Below are 17,704 nucleotides of genomic sequence, written 5' to 3' on the forward strand. Positions count from 1 at the left end.
ATTTTATTTTTATTTATGATAGTCACAGAGAGAGAGAGAGAGAGAGAGGCAGAGACATAGGCAGAGAGAGAAGCAGGCTCCGTGCACCGGGAGCCCGACGTGGGATTTGATCCCGGGTCTCCAGGATTGTGCCCTGGGCCAAAGGCAGGCACCAAACCGCTGCGCCACCCAGGGATCCCTAGGATTGACTCTTTAAATCAAAATTTCATCATTATGCTATTGAAGTCTGGCTATTGAATTATCTGAAATTTCTCCAAAACTTTTATATGACCTGGGATTTATAGTTATCATTATAATATGAGATGAATTATTACCACAAAAGCAAACAACGTATGTTTCTCTATAATCCTTATTATGCTTAAAACAATGAACAAATGCTAATGACTTTAAACACAATTTTATTTCTTTCTGTTCACCTCTTTCAATTGCTTTTTTCTTGGCACAAATTTATTTTCTCTTCTAATTCATATTCAACAGTATAATTTATGTTCTCATAATAGTGTTAGTAGTTAAGTGGTTTATAATTCTATTCTTTCATTGCTTGAGGAAGTTTAATAGAAAAATTCTCCTTTTTAAAATATTTGCAAATGATAACAAATGATATGTGCCTTCAATTTCACAGATTAATAAACAGAAGGAGGACATGGAAATAAGGAAAAAGTTGGACAGCTCAGGCAGCAAGGTTTGCATTTAAATTTTTTTTTCTTCTTTTATTCTATGCCCTAATCTGACATCTGGGTTGAAGAATGTGTACATACTGTCCTGAGACTTTTCACTTTCCAAAATCTGATTTTGAAGGAGAAAATGCTTAAAAGTGTGGATGGGAGTCCAGGATCCCAATGGCTGAGGTCCATGAGACGGTATAAACCAACAAAGAAGGGATGCCCAGCTGAGGGAGAGGGGAAGGTGTCATCCTGGTGCACTAAGCCCTAGTTAGGTTCATACCCTATCTCCTTGGGTTCCTGTCCCTTCACTCCAACCTTTTATTCCCCTAGCTTCCTACAAATAAGATACAGTCCTCAAGCTGCCACTTCACCCCCCTCCCTCCTTTCCAGGTGCTTCCAGAAAACACTGATCTGTTGGTTTTTCTTAGTACAGTGGCATCAGCGGGAGGTGTGGAAAAACAGACCCAGCCTACACATTAAATCGGGCCAAAAAAGGAGTGTGGGACTGGGCAAAGGAACAGAACTACGCCCTTTGGGGCTGAAAACTTGACCATGCAATGCCCCCTCAAGGGAGGAAAAGAAAGGGATGCGAATCTGAAGAGTGAAGTGAGAATAACAAAGCCCCTTCTCTTTGTGTGCCAGAGCCTGAAACCAGTCAAAGTGAAAGAGACCGCTTTGTCTCCGTGGCCCTCACAGCCCAGGATTCCATCCAGAAATAGAGCCATTTCAAGGTCACACTCACCCTCCCTCACTGTAGCGACTGTTAAGACCAAGATAGTTAAGACACCAAAGAAATCTGCAAAGGAAGAGCAGCCCGTGGTAAGAACCAGTCCTCTGACCCCACCCTAGGACACCCGCGTCCACAGAGGGCCCCTACTGTATTAGCACTATTGTGACCTCAAGGCCAACGTCAGCAAGGCCGACCGTCTCATACATCAGGTTCCCCTACTCTCTATGCCTGAGCTGGGCAGGGAGGTCTCTACACCAAGGTGTTCTTGTTGGGTCCCCCTGACTGCCCAAGAGGATGCCACCATTATCCACAAGTTGATGTTTAATTTAGCTTAGCCACTAAGGCTCAGTGGCTCTCTATTAAATTAGCAAGACAGATAAGCCATGTTCCAAGCACTTTCTAGGGTGTATAATTCCTAACTCATTACTGCCCAGGACCTGTCTAGCTTACTGAAAAGGGCACTTGGGTGGCTCAGTGGGTCATGATCTCGGGGGCGCGGGATGGAGTCTGCTTCTCCCTCTGCCTGTGTCTCTGCCTCTCTCTATGTGTCTCTCATGAATAAACAAAATCTTAAAAAAAGAGAAAAAGAATCAGCATACTGAAAATCCCCTGAGTGTCATGCAGCCATATAGTCCATTTTCTCATAGTATTCTCAGTTGACAACTGGATGAACTCACATCACCAGAGACACGTGTGCATGAATGATATGCTGTTACTCTCCCAACCCATCATCCTCCCCAAATAATCAGAATTGCTTTTTACTGGACCCGAGGCAGCACTACTGGTCTGTATAAGAGAGCATGTTAAGAGGTAGCTCTCTGACGGTCAACTCAATGTTGACTTGGTGTGTGGACACCGCTAAAGCTCTGCTCATCATCGTGCATGACACGACCCTGCCCTTTAGAATGTTCCTGTGGAGACCTTGCTTCTGCTGTGAGCTACAGGAATTGTAGTTCTCTGAGCAACTGATCTGGCCTGTGGGCACCGTGAGTTGTATAATTCGTCAAAACTCTTTTTCCATGTTGATTTTTAGAAAGCTTAAAAGCCCCCTGGTGATACATGGAGCCAACATGTAGCCCTTCCCATACTCCTCTGCCTGGCTCCTGCACCTCGCCTTGTTTTTCCTCCTCCTCCTGTGGGGGCAGAGTCTGCCTCTCTCACACTTGGGGCAGGAGGAGCAGAGCAGGATCATGCTGCCTGTGTCATCCTTGTTTCAAATGCAAAGGTACAGACCCCTCATGCCCACCACCCACTGGGCAAGGCTCATGGCTCCTCCCCAGCAGAGGAGCAAGCCAGCAGGTAGAGAAGAGAGGCCCTGGTGTAGACCCCAGGGGCTGAGATAAAGCATTCTCCTCTGAAAGTATTTCCACTTCCAATCAGGAAGTATAGACAACTGGAAACCAGCGTAATTTCCAAAGGAGGAGAATGTTATTTGGGGGGGGGGGGGGGGAATGGTGCATGACCAACCAGTGCCTAGGTTCTAGAAGGAAGATGTTTAGAATGCAGTTCTTAGGGAAGTTTTTTGTTTATCGATTTGTGTGTGTGTGTGTGTGTGTGTGTGTGTGTTTGTAGGGTTTACTTTGCTTTGTTTTTGTTTTTTGTTCACCAAAGAACAACAACAAAAAACTGAACAAAAAGAAATCTAGCCCCGAGGCTGAGTGTGCAATGCTGTCGGCTGACCTGGGGGACAGGTCAGCCGAACTGAGAGAGGGGTTCTAGTGTCAGCCTCAGACTTAGGGAGCATATGGCCGAGGCTGTGCCCTGTTCCAGAAGGTTCCATCAGCTGCCATGAAATCAGGTCCCTTGGCGGTGGGGAGTGGAGGGGGTGGGCAGAGTCTGGGGTCTTAGGCTCTGAGAGGATGACGGGAGGACTGCAGAGCAGGGGAGGTATGTGGGACCGAGCAGCAGAACCCCAAGATCAGAGCCGCACGGGGAGCTGCCCCAGGCCCTAACTAAACCCTACAATGGCAGATTAAAAAAACTCCAGGGTTCTCGATTTCCAGCTGAAATTTGAGCTTCCAAGTTCACAGCCACAAGGGGCAGAAAAAACCACTTGTCCTCAGTCACAGAAGATGCATCCTAAAGGAGAGACAGGGCTGATAGGATCTCTCAGAGGTGTCAGTTCAGTGGGATGTTCTGTTAGAGTCAGAGTCTCCCCTTCTGACCATATAGGATTGTTATTTTGATGTTGCCAAAGCCTCACAGTGTGTGTTGTCAGCTGGAGAAACTCAGAAGTTAATGTTTAACCGTAAGTAAAAATTAGACCGGAGGAGGGGGGAGGTGACATAAGCTGGTGTGCACATATTTCTATTAATTGACTCCATTTAAAACTGAAGTATATTTTTCTAGGTCACCATTAACACTATCATATACATTTTCATTGTTAGTAATTTCCATAGAAGTGCCCCCTTATATCTGATCTTTCCATGCGGCACCGTCTTCACTGCAGATTAACTTGATGCATTATGAACACTGACTTTAATTTTCCTCTTTTTTCTTTTTTAAATCTTTCATGACATTGACGTAGCTGGACTTCTTAAAAATTGTCTTTAAAGGGTTTTGCGACATGTATCGCATGCAAATGACCAAACAGAGAGCTCGCCGAAGGAACTTTTTACATCAGTCATTTATCTTATCTAATTAATCATACTTATTTTTTTGAAATCTGTGTCATTCGGTGGGAACTGCACACGTGCTTCACATAGTGGAGTACACAGTGATAAACTGAGTGTTTAGCCAGTCTGAAAAGCACGATAGGAACATTGCTGTTTGATTTCTATTTATGAAAGATTTCACAACATAAAATTTGTATTTGCACAGTGTTTTGTGTAAAGTTTATTTTTTGATATCTGTGAAACATTTCAAATACTAAAGTTTCACGTAACAAGGTTAGATTGGATTCCCAGGGGTTTTTGCAAACCTCTCTCCTCCCCTCTCCCCAGGGTAATTAGTTAATTAAGGTTGCACCCAGTAAATGCTTCCCTGGAAGACTTCTGAGCTTCCATGGGGTAACCTGGTCTATGCTGATAGAACATATGGTGTGTGCTTAGATCTGCAGAAAGCATTAGGACTGTCTGTGTGGGAAATGGGACATGGACAAAGTCAATCACGTCCGCATCCTTAAAGTTCACTCACTACAAAGCAATTTGTACAGCATAGAGGACTTCAATAAAAACTCTAGACCATTATTCTTTTCACATTTAAAAATTGTCAGGTAAAATATTTCCGCAATAGTCTTGCAATTATGATCACATTCACCCTGCAAGCTAGTGATTTAATAAAAATATTATTATAAAATAGAGAATGATTGTTATAGGATTATAGGCTAGGTAGGTGAGGGGAAAAAAAAATCTTTCTTTCTGAAATTGACCGTTGTCCTCCTATGCAAACCTCTTATTTGATTAAATTCCACATGAAGCTTGAAATAAACATCACCAGAGAAGAAAATAATATAATCTGTTTATTGTTTCATTATTTCATTCTTTTTAATCTTGGCTTTGCTTGGTAGGGCAGGCAGTTAAGAGTTCTGCAGAGCAACATGGGAAAGCCTGCATTTTGCCATTGTGGATCTGGCCAGAGTGGATGGCTGTTTGATCCAAAGATAGGATCATCCTGCGCATGTGCATGGTCTTCAGAGGCTGTCAAAGGATACTCACTGTATTTTGAGAGACTTTGTTGACACAAAAGAGTTTTCCATATTGTACTAGATCTTTCATCAAATAGCTTTACAATGTAGGGATTATTAGAATCATATACTCTATACTTGTTTTATTTCAAAATCAAAATTTTTATTTGCCACTAAAATGAATTCATCTTTAGATTATGCTCTCCAAAATTGGCAAGCTGAGTTTTATTATATATAGAAGTCAATTGAAAGTGGCTATTACTTTCTACATTGTCTTATTCTGAGTAGTTCGATGATAAATTGAATACTTTCAGTATATTTGGGACTGAAAAGATCTTAGCGAAAATCATATTCAATTTTTGTTACACAAAGGAAAAATGTTTTTAGATAAGAATCACATGATGGGGGATCTCTGGGAGGCTCAGCGGTTTGACGCCTGCCTTTGGCCCAGGGCGCGATCCTGGAGACCCGGGATCGAATCCCACGTCGGGCTCCCGGTGCATGGAGCCTGCTTCTCCTTCTGCCTGTGTCTCTGCCTCTCTCTCTCTCTCTCTCTCTCTCTCTCTCTATCACGAATAAATAAATAAGGATAAGGTATGGGAAGGGGGATTCGTATGGTAAGGGCTAGTGATAGGGCTAGGATGGGTGCTAGGATATAGATATAGAGGATGTGAGGGGTCGTAGGGGTTTCTTTGCAAAAAGTTTTACTGCATCGGCGATGGGTTGGAGAAGACCATATGGGCCTACAATATTGGGCCCTTTTCGGAATTGTATATAGCCTAGAACTTTTCCTTCAACAAGGGTAAGAAAGGCTACGACGAGGAGAATTGGAATAATTAATGAGATAATATTGATAAAGCTTTAAAAAAAAGAACCACATAATGTTTTTTTTTTTTTTTTTTAAGATTTCATTTATTTATTCATGAGAGACACAGAGAGAGGCAAAGACACAGGCAGAGGGAGAAGCAGGTTCCCTGCAGGGAGCCTGACATGGGACTTGATCCCGGGTCTCCAGTATCACACCCTGGGCTGAAGGCGGTGCTAAACCGCTGAGCTACCCGGGCTGCCCACATAATGGTTTTTTGGGGGTTTTTTTTCTCTCTCTCTCTTTTTTCTTTTTTTAATAAATTTATTTTTTATTGGTTCAATTTACCAACATACAGAATAACACCCAGTGCTCATCCCTTCAAGTGCCCCCCCCAGTGCCCGTCACCCATTCACCCCCACCCCCCGCCCTCTTCCCCTTCCACCACCCCTAGTTCGTTTCCCAGAGTTAGGAGTCTTCATGTTCTGTCTCCCTTTCTGATATTTCCCACACATTTCTTCTCCCTTCCCTTCTATTCCCTTTCACTATTATTTATATTCCCCAAATGAATGAGAACATATCATGTTTGTCCTTCTCCGATTGACTTTTTTCACTCAGCATAATACCCTCCAGTTCCATCCACGTTGAAGCAAATGGGGGGTATTTGTCATTTCTAATGGCTGAGGAATATTCCATTGGATACATAAACCGCATCTTCTTTATCCATTCATCTTTCGATGGACACCGAGTCTCCTTCCACAGTTTGGCTATCGTGGCCATTGCTGCTAGAAACATCGGGGTGCAGGTGTCCCGGCGTTTCATTACATCTGTATCTTTGGGGTAAATCCCCAGCAGTGCAATTGCTGGGTCTAGGGCAGGTCTATTTTTAACCCTTTGAGGAACCTCCATACAGTTTTCCAGAGTGGCTGCACCAGTTCACATTCCCACCAACAGCGTAAGAGGGTTCCCTTTTCTCCACATCCTCTCCAACATTTGTGGTTTCCTGCCTTGTTAATTTTCCCCATCCTCACTGGTGTGAGGTGGTATCTCATTGTGGTTTTGATTTGTATTTCCCTGATGGCAAGTGATGCAGAGCATTTTCTCATGTGCGTGTTGGCCATGTCTATGTCTTCCTCTGTGAGATTTCTTTCATGTATTTTGCCCATTTCATGATTGGATTTGTTTGTTTCTTTGGTGTTGAGTTTAAGTTCTTTATAGATCTATAGATCACATAATGGGTTTTAATGCTTTGTCTTCTTGTTATGTTCTGGAGGAACAGTGATGGCATTTTATTTGTAGAGTTTATAATATTTTAATATAACTTAATTAAGGATCTAAGATACAATTGTGGAAATCCAGAAAAAAATAAATTTGAGATCTGTATCAATTTTTATTCTTCCTTAGGCACTCTCAGGCAGGGCAGTTGCTAGGTCCTGACCACATGTACCACCCTAATGGTAACAGACGTATCATCCTTGACATTCAGGTACCCACAGAGCAGCCATCTTGCCCCTCCATGCATGGTGTTGCTTTATTGCTTTGCTTGGGTTTCAGCTGTGGATTTCTCTCCAGTTCCCACTGGAAGTTGAGGCCAGTCTTGAACACTAGGTCATTTACCAGAGTCCTGACACTGCCTGGACTTGGGTCTTACTCTCATGAACTCTTGACATATTGTTGCTCATTCTAACTGCCCTTATTGCATGTACAAATTCTGCTACTTGGTGCCATGAATTCTGTCATAGAACTTATTACCACAGGACTGCTGCAGTATGGATGCTGGCCAGAGCCAAGCCTGAGGTAGCTGCACGCCCCTGAACACTGGGCATTGGAATATTGGCCTCCCCCTTTAGATCTAACTCTACTAACTTGTCAGTTTCTCCAGCCCTGACCATTTGAGGCCCAGTGTCCACAAGTCCCAGCTTTGTCCTCACACCCTGGGGATGATTTTACAATACAGCAATTTTTTTTTCTTTGGAAGGAATATAATTTCATGGAGGATGGTACTTGAACTTTTCTTCATTTAATATCCCTTTGTTTTCTATTCCTGTAGTCTCTGCTTGTCCATAAAAAAGGAACAAATTAAAGTTATTTGTTTTCCCTGACTTATTCATTTAGTACATATTACTCTTACCCTCTTACCTTGCATATCTAATCAATCTTAGATAACCAGTGATATTTCACGGAATTGATTTAATGCCAGCCAAATCCAAAGAGTTCTTAAGGATTGTTAAGATATACAACTTTATTAGAGAATCAAGGTACTTTCATTTAGACTTTTAAAAATCTGAAAATAGCTTGAAGACCTTCTTCACCAATTTCAAGGTGGCAACCATACCTCTGTTGAATATATGAATATATATATGAGGCTATCTGAATGTAATATAATATAATTTAATATACTACAAGAAGTAGTTACCTACAACCAATGCCACGAAGTGTTATGGAGTTCAATCAATCCATTGGCTAAAAGTATACATATGGTGAGCCCATATTCAGTTTCATGCCACCAGAATTTTTTTTTAAAGATTTGTTTATTTATTTTAGAGAGAGGGAGAGAGAACATGAGCAGGGGTAGGGGCAGAGGGAGAGGAAGAGAGAGAATCCTCAAACAGACTCCCCACTGAGCATGGATCCTGACATTGGGCTTGATGTCAGGACCCTGAGATCATGACCTGAGCTGAAACCAAGAGTTAGCTGCTTAACTGACTGAGCTACACAGGTCTCTTCATGTCACCAGAATTGATTGACACGAGCCTGAATGGACATGGCCTAGAATGTAAGTCTGATGAAGATACATAGTATTTCTAATGGTTTTCTTTTTTTTTTTTAGATTTTTTATTTGTTTATTCATGACAGACACACACAGAGAGAGAGAGAGAGAGAGAGAGAGAGGCAGAGACACAGGCAGAGGGAGAAGCCGGCTCCATGCCTGGAACCTGACGAGGGACTCAATCCGGGTCTCCAGGATCATACCCTGGGCTGAAGGGGGCGCTAAACTGCTAGGCCACCGGGGCTGCCCTATTTCTAATGGTTTTCATGAAATAAGGCATAAACATATTTTAAGTTAATTACTTATGTTAAGATTAGAAAGACTTTAATAAACAGTTTTTTATAAACAGATTTTTATACAACCATTGGAAGAGCTAAGGAGAATAAGTATTAGGAAAACAATTTAAAAAAGATTTCATACTGAAGCATCCAAATAACCAGTTGGTAAGAGATCAATAAGAAGTCACTGCAATTTTTAGGAACCTTTGGCAATTTTCTACTGCATAGTTAGTCTCAGTGGTGAAGATAGTATTTCTTAAGTGCTCTCCAAAAAGTTATGAAACTCAGGTCTGGCCATTCATCTTGCTTCAAATGTCTCCTTTTCAACTTTAATATGTTTTCATATAAAAAAAACTGATATAATTTGTCACAGCAAGATTTGTCAAATGCAAATGCATTTGACACTTTCACTTATACCATTTCTGGAGCTTTTATTTTTGATTTTTTGATTTTTAAAAAAAATTATTTATTTATTCATGAGAGACACACACATACACACAGAGGGGTAGAGACATGGGCAGAGGGAGAAGCAGGCTCCATGCAGGGATCCCAGTGCGGGACTCAATCCCAGGACACCAGCATCACGCCCCAGGCTGAAGGCAGGTGCCAAACCACTGAGCCACCCAAGGACCCCCAGAACTTTTATTTTTTAATCTTTTTTTTTCCTAAAGTAGGCTCCAAATCCAATGTGGGGCATGAACTCACAACCCTGAGATCAAGAGTCGCATGCTTTACCAACTGAGCCATTCAGTCATCCCCCTGGAACTTTTCATTCTTAATGTAGATCTAAGTGATCTACATTTCCATCTGGTATCACATTCTCTCTTCCTGAAGAACTTCTTTTTTTCAGGTGCAGGTCTTCTGGAAATGCATTCCCTCTCTGTCCTTTGATTGAGCTTCTTGAACTTGTGGTTTGTCTTTGATTAACCTCTGAACAATATCTCCAATTATCTCGTTTACCCCATTCTCTCTCCCCCTTCTCCTCTTGCAACTCCAATTACACATATGCTAGACTGATACTGTGCCACAACTCTTGGATGTCTTGCTCACCAATTGTGAACTATTTTTTCCTCTTTGTGTTTCAGTTAGGAGAATTTCTTTTTCATACCTTCAAATTCACTAGTTATTTTCCTCAGGTGTATTGAATCTGAGGAATGAGTCATCAGATTTTTAATGTTCTCTTTTTCATTCCTAGTATTTTCATTGGATTTTTTACATATATATGTGTATATATCTATATCTATTTTTTTCATCTCTCTGCTGAAATTCACTATTATCATCCATGTTGTTTACCTTTTCTCCTAGCTTCTTTAACATTTTAATTATAGTTAGTTATAGTTATTTTAAACTCTCCATCTGATAGTTCCAAGATCTAGGTCATCTTTGAATCCAATTCTGTTGATTGCTTTATCTCCTGACAATAGGTTCTTTTTTCCTTGCTTTTTTGTCTGCCTCATAATTTTTGATTAAATACCAAACATCATGTATAGACTAGTACAAAGTGAAGTAAACAGTATGCACATCTGGAAACAGCATGCATCTTCTTATATCAGATTATTATTGTAAGGAGTTCAGCCAGTCTAGCTAGAAGCTGAGTTGAGTTTGGTGGTTGCTGTGGTTCTTCTTGACAGCAGTCATGATGTTCCATTTGCAGGGATACGTGCTTGGAGTGAGAGTGAGAGAAAGAGAGTACTTTTGTCCGTGTGCTGATGCACCCTCAACTTCAGCAGAAACCTGTCCACTTGTGCCACAGAGGTCTTTCTCTTGATGCTACCCTTCCTCAGTAGTAGGCAGCTATTGTTTGGTGTTCTGCAAGTGAGGCAGAGAAGGTCCTCTCTTGTTCTAATCCAGATCAGTCTTTGGGGATTGCTGTGTACTTGGGTCTCAGAATTGGGCTCTCTCAGGATTCTTGCCCCTCCTCCCTGCGGTGGTTTACTTCTGCTTGATCTGAAACTGGCCTTGGGCAGAAGTTTCCTGTCCCTTCTGCAATAGTAGGAACCTCTACTTGGTATTATTAAACTCTAAGACCCAGGACAATTGCTTACAGGGAAGAAAAATGTTTCTTTAATTGTTTCCCCTTACCAGAATATGTCTTCACTTATGCTCTGTAAGCAAGAAGCTTTGCTGCCCTCCCCAGCAGTTGAAAGTTTTTCTTTCCTAGAAAGGAATGCCCTGGGAGAAGTGGGTGGAACTTGGTGTCTTACACTTCTCCACCAATCACGTTCTTTGAGTCTGATTGGCCAGAGAGTTTGTTTCCCTTTTTCGAGGGATTTAAGACTTTTCTTCTGTCTCAGGGAAGATACTTTTTCTCTTAGCATGAGCTGATACCCTCCTGAAGTCTGCACTATCAACAACTGTCCTGCCCTGCTCTCAGTTATCCTCATGAGCTTCTGGTAGGACATGAGGTAAAAAGCTGAGGGTGAGTGTGAACCCGCCTTTTAACATGTCACCCCAGCTAGTTCAGACTGCTCTGTTAACCTGTACTTGCTCTTCAGTGGTTCTTTACATTTTAGTTTATTTTTTTTTATCTGCTTGTGTTGCAATTGACATGATACTGCTTCTGCTGTAGATGAGACTATTCATGCATCACATCTTCCATTGCAAGGTCTTGCTCCTTTTTGGAATTCATGTTGCCTAGTTGTGACCTCAGTTTTCTAATGGGTCCAAAACAAGTTGTGACTTTGTAGTGTATCTGGGTTTTTCTAGTAATTAGTATGGCAGTGGCTTTTTTTTCTTCTTATGTGGGATGCCAGAAGCCTGAATCTTTTTTTTATAAAACACTCATACTTCTACAGAATTTTCTCAGTAAAGAAATGTCAAAGAAAAGAGGCACCTGGTGACTCAGTGGTTGAGCATCTGCCTTTGGCTCAGGTTGTGATTCCAGGGTCCCGGGATCGAGTCCCACATCAGGCTCCTTGCAGGAAGCCTGCTTCTCCCTCTGCCTGTATCTCTTCCTCTTTCTCTGTGTCTCTCATGAATAAGTAAATAAAATCTTAAAAAAAAAGAAAAGTATTTTAAAAATGTCAAAGAAGAAAGTAAAAAAGAATCCTGTCACCCAGAGGTAATTGTTAAAAACTCCTTGTGACCATCCTTTCAGACAAATCTTTTTTTAAAAGATTTTATTTATTTATTCATGAAAGAGAGAGAGACAGAGAGAGAGAGAGAGAGAGGCAGGCTCCATGCAGGGAGCCCGGTATGGGACTCGATCCCGGGACTCTGAGATCATGCCCTGGGCCGAAGGCAGGTGCTCAACCACTGAGCCACCCAGGCGTCCTGTTTTCAGACATATCTTTTTTTTTTTTAATATTTTATTTATTTATTCATAGAGACACAGCTAGAGAGAGAGAGGCAGAGACACAGGCAGAGGGAGAAGCAGGCACCATGCAGGGAGCCTGATGTGGGACTTGATCCCGGGTCTCCAGGATCACACCCTGGGCTGCAGGCGGCGCTAAACCGCTGCGCCACCGGGGCTGCCCTCAGACAAATCTTGATGCAGATTTGCACACACACGTAAATATATGGGAACATCATTCAATACATATAATCAATTGTGTAGAGTATTTTACTCCATGGAGGTAGCATAATTTACTTAACTAATCTCTGTCAATTTAACAATACCTTCCAGAGATGTTGTTTCTACCCTCTTGGTATTATAAACAATGGCTTCATCATCTTTAATAAAGACATTTCCATCATGGAAGAGTTTTGGTTACAAATTTTTTAGATTAGTTTGATAAAAGGTGTGTATGTAAAGTCTAGGATGATAAGGAACCAGAGGAGGAGGCCAAACCCACATAGACTTTTGTCTTGAGATTTGCATATAGTTCAGATCAGTCTGGGTTCTGTAGGGCTTTGTAGTTCCATCATCCACCAAGATGTTTGAAAGCCCCCTGGCAGACATGAATTGGCACCCTTGGGGCACATCAAATGGGCCTTGGAGCACATCAGATGAAGACTTATCCTATTTTTAAAAGAATTCCCTAGCTTAACAATTTTGTTAGAAGAAAATTCACTGGTGATATATGTCATTAAATGTTTTGTTTTTACTTTTGGCTTATTCAATGATTAATGCTTGCTTGCATGCAGCCTCATATTTTATTTCAATGTTCCTAATTCTCCAGTCTCTTTTCTCCAAATTGTCAGCACACAGGCTCCTTCTGCCCTCTTCACATGTTTGTCCTCCCTCTTCACCCCTCCCCACCACCAACCAGGACCCACAGATACACTCTGGTGTTTAAACAATAGTTGCTTGACATAGAAGGTAAAAAGAAAAGAAATGTTCATGTAAAAGTCAAGATTAATGAAATTTTAGAGACAAAAGATTATCTTACTTCATGGTGAGTTAGAAAGATTGTTTTGATAGTAATATATTTAATGGTTTAAAGGAGCGAGAGGCAAAGAGACAGTAAAGTCCAGAAAGAATGGCCAAAGTTTGAGAAGAGGGAAATTTGTGGAAATTATGAGAAAGAGGAGAATGTAATGATTCTTTCATTGACAAGAAAAGGAGAAAGTGGATATGGTCAGGAATATGGTTAGTCTTATGGCGATTAATAAACATAATTGCATGTGTTCTGTTATTATAGACCTTGGCTATTGATTCCTAATTTAGAAGATTAACATATTTTTAACATGTTTCAGTGCTTAAAATGGAAAACAAACTAGCATTATAACCTTTGTTATAAATGAACCTTATTTCTTAATTTTATGGTTTTTTTTGGTTATGTGCACAAATTCAAAAGAAACCAAGAACTACTTATAATAAATTCTTTCTAATCACAATTTTTGGTTATTTTCATAATTATTCAATTTACATTTTCCTACTTTGGAAGTTATCTACTTTTATATTAATATAATCATTCATTTTCACCTCTATGTATTGTTTAGCTGTCCAATCTTTGCACCTGTCAATGAAGTAGCCACATAAAGACCAGCATGCATATTCCAGAGAAAGTGGAATGCCAGCAGCTGACAAAACAAAATGACAGTTTAATGTGGACAAAGCCAGGATTCAATCTAACATGCTGTAGTAAAGTTGAAAGTTCAACTTAAACTGGAGAGCAAACACTCTAGTCTACATATGGTGTTTTTTTTTTTTTTAATGAAAAGAGAAGCTATCTTCGTCATTGTAGAAATATTGTCTTTTGGAGAGATTGAATAATTATTTGCTTTAGAGAAGATATGCTTTAGCAACAGTCTTATCTTTAGTTATTACAGAGTTGATCATTATATGAGAGGCAGGAAAAGGGAGCCTTGAAAAATTGAAACTCATGTTTACTATATCTGAATTTAAACACAGAGTCTTTTTAATAAATTTTCAGTTGTGGATATGACTTTGAATATAGTGAAGTAAATAAATACAAATGTCTTTCTACATGGGAACTTATTTTGTTTTACCAAATTGTTTTCCTGACTTTTTATGGATTACTTTTTATAATTTGGGTTAATTCTTTCCCCAATGGCCTACTGTCAGGTGTCCTCCAAAGCTTGGAATTCTTTTTTTTTTTTAAGATTTTATTTATTTATTCATGACAGACACACAGAGAGAGGCAGAGACATAGGCAGAGGGAGAAGCAGGCTCCCTGTGGGGAGCCCAATGCAGGACTTGATCCCAGGACCCTGGGATCACGACCTGAGCCAAAGGCAGACTCTCAACCACTGAACCACACAGGTGATTTCCTTGGTCCATTATTGACCAAATGACAGTCAACTCACTCTCCTTCTGCCTGGGGAAGAAAGGCTGTTCGAGTGGATTGTGCTCTTTGAGAACAAATAGGTTGGGAAGATTCTAAAAAGTGTATATGCCACTGTGATGTTCCTCACTTTTTTGAATCCAAGGAGGGCTAATAATAACAAAGGCTTTTGTTGTTTTAATTAAATTGCTGTTATTGGTCTAGCTTCCTGTCACATGGGCTTTGAGAAGACTGAGTCACAGTGTTGGTAGCAGTAGTTGGTGGTTTCTTGTAGGGAGTTTGAGACAGTGTGTCAACAATTAAAGGAACATTTATCTGGGTAGTTCTAAGGCCACCATAGGGCCCTCCAGGACTGTGAGGACTGATGGAGTGAGAGTTAAGAGTTTAGAGAACTAAGGTAACAGCAGCAGGTTAGAGTCCAGGTTTGGGAAGTCCCTGTCAGTGAAGAATAAGTCAGAACTGCAGGTCAGTCACCCCTGCACACAGGCTTCTATCCCAGACCTTCTGCTTTTCTCTCTCTCTAAACTTTATGAATGGCCTTCTCCAAGTCTTCAGCTTCAGCCAAATTATTGGTGACTCCAAATTATATCTCTAGGATGAACCCCATGCCCAAATTCCAGATTCCAAGCTTGCCTATTAAATGTCCTCCTTTGTTTGTTTTTTATTTTTTTTTTATTTTTTTTTTTTGTTTTTTATTTTTATTGATTTACTCATGAGAGACACGGAGAGAGGGGCAGAGACATAGGCAGAGGGAGAAGCAGGCTCCTTGCAGGGGGCCCGATGTGGGACTTCGTCCCAGGACCCAGGATCACACCCTGAGCTGAAGCCAAACGTTCAAACACTGAACCACCCAGGCGTCCCTATATGTCCTCATTTGAATGTGCCATGGGTTTCTCAAACTCAAAGTATTTGAATCTGAACTTACCAAATTATTTTTCATTAAATAAGAAAATAATGCTAGCACACAAAATTGCCCTATTCCAATTATTTTTTCTTTTCTTAGTGAATGGTTCCATTGTCCATCTAGTTGCCCAAATAAGCAATTATGAGCAGTTTCCTTCTTATTCAAAGAATGCCCTAAGTTCTACCTCTTTTATAATGCATCTCAAATATGTGCCTTCTACTTCAGCCCTGTTCTGCTTTTTATTGTATCTTCGGTTCCTAGAAGTTTCCCATCACACAGTAGGAATTCAGCAAATATTTAGTGAGTGAAAAAAGAAAGAGAACAAACAGCATTGGCTCTATAGGAAATGGTTAACTCAGGGGACAGGCAAGAACTTAAAAGACATTTTTAACATAAATATATTTTGGGAAACATTCATGAGAAACTTCTCCATTAAGGAAGGACAGACAGCTGTGAGAAAGGAACTGTCTCAGGGAAGGAATAATTTCTTGGAAGTAACAATAACAGCAACAACAACAAGAAGACAGCAATGGCTGAATAATAGAATTGACACAGCTGAAAACCCAATTAATAACCTGGAAGAGCCCTGTGTGGCTTAGTTGGTTAAGTGTCTGACTATTGATTTCGGCCCTGGTCATGATCTCAGGGTTGTGAGATTGAGTCCCACGTTGGGTTGGGACTCTGCCCCTGCCACCACTTGTGTGTGCTCGCTCTTTTTCTCTCTCAAATAAATAAATAAAATCTTTTTAAAAAATAATTTGGAAGACTAAGTGAACAATGTCACTTAGAAAATAGTGCAAAATGGCAGACAGAAATTATGAGAAAAGTTAAAATATGGAGGATGGATCCAAGCAAGAGGTCTAATACCTTTCTAATAGAGTTTTCAGGAAGCAAGACAGGTACAATGAAAGTAAATAAAAGAAAATTTCCATAAACTAAAGCAAAGAGACCTTAAAAGTCAGATGGAAGGGCCCATCAAGTGCTGAGCAGGATTCAAAAGAAAAGCAGAGTATCTATTGTACTTTATCAAATCTCAGATGCCAATGGTGGTAAGACATTTTAATTTTGTGTACCACTAGCAAGGCAAAACTGCAGCCTATTGAATTGTGATGTGCACACCAGTTGTAAGCCATCTCAATTTCAAAGCTGTTAAAACACTGGGTGGGACACAGAATATGTCTTAGAATTGATGAAAATAGCAGGTACATCCTGGTGAAATTTTAGGTCTCTAAGAATTAAAAAGTGACGAAGACACTTTATCTATAACAGAACAAAACCAAGGAAACTACTTTTCTCATCAGCATTACTGATTGCTGCAGGAAAATAAAGCAAAGTTTTCAAAAGGAAAAATTCTTGAATCCTAATTCTTATATCCAACTGAAGTCTCAAGTGAGTATGTAAGAAAAATAAAGATATTTTTGAATATGGAAAAACTCGGAAAGTTTATTATACTTGGAACTTGTCAAAAAGAAATTACTCAAGAAATACTTTAACCAAACACAGAAAGAATCCAATATGCAGGATGATATGGACACAAGAAGGAGAAAGTCAGTGTGACTCAGAAGTAAGGGGAGCTACAAAAATTAAAAGTTGTCACATTAGACCAGTACTGGGAAGAGCCTCCTTTCAGTGGCAAAGCTTAGTTACAGTTTTACATTTCTGTCCCTATGAAGCCAAGTACACTACTTGGTCCTATAGTAAATAATATTTACAAAAACACATTTCACTTTTTAGAATCAGTGTAGATAAAGTTTGGGGCACTTAATTATAGTTTGAGAACAATCCTATAGACTTTAACATTGTAAAAGTAGCATTCCTTCCAAAAACTGGGAGGTTGAGAGAGAGGAGTGTTGGGGAGAAAAGAAGACTAAATAAATTTCCCATTTTTCACAGCAGGGAGTTAAGTCAAAATACAGATGTTGACATATTTTGAAATGATAATAAAGGCAACTATGATATAAGCTAAACATTTGCAAATTAAAAAACACCTAGGCATGTGAGGGAGAGAGAGAAGGTGGAAGGTAATGTGAATGCTTTAAATGCTTCATCTCTATTCGTGAAGAAGCCCAAATCAAAAAAGGCTGTTATATATTTATAATAATGATGAGAAAAATGAAAACGAAACACAATGAGCAAACCAAATCTTAGCTTCTGGGAAGTGAGAGTTTCAGGTTTATGTATGCTATTTGCAGTTCATTTAAAAAAATACATGCATGCATGATCTATCATGAAAAATC

General features: G+C 40.2%; 1 protein-coding gene across 1 annotated transcript in view; it reads left to right on the forward strand.

Moving 5' to 3' along the window:
* The window catches only part of C2H10orf67 (chromosome 2 C10orf67 homolog), a 184,939-nt gene that overhangs the window by 116,665 nt on the left and 50,570 nt on the right, over positions 1–17,704 (forward strand). Inside the window, exons 13-14 of the mRNA XM_049096630.1 lie at positions 623–682; positions 1,308–1,484. Of these exons, the coding sequence (XP_048952587.1) occupies positions 623–682; positions 1,308–1,484 (237 nt within the window). The remainder of the gene's footprint in view (positions 1–622; positions 683–1,307; positions 1,485–17,704) is intronic.

This window comes from Canis lupus, chromosome 2 (genome assembly GCF_003254725.2).
Source record: "Canis lupus dingo isolate Sandy chromosome 2, ASM325472v2, whole genome shotgun sequence".
NCBI lineage: Eukaryota > Metazoa > Chordata > Mammalia > Carnivora > Canidae > Canis > Canis lupus.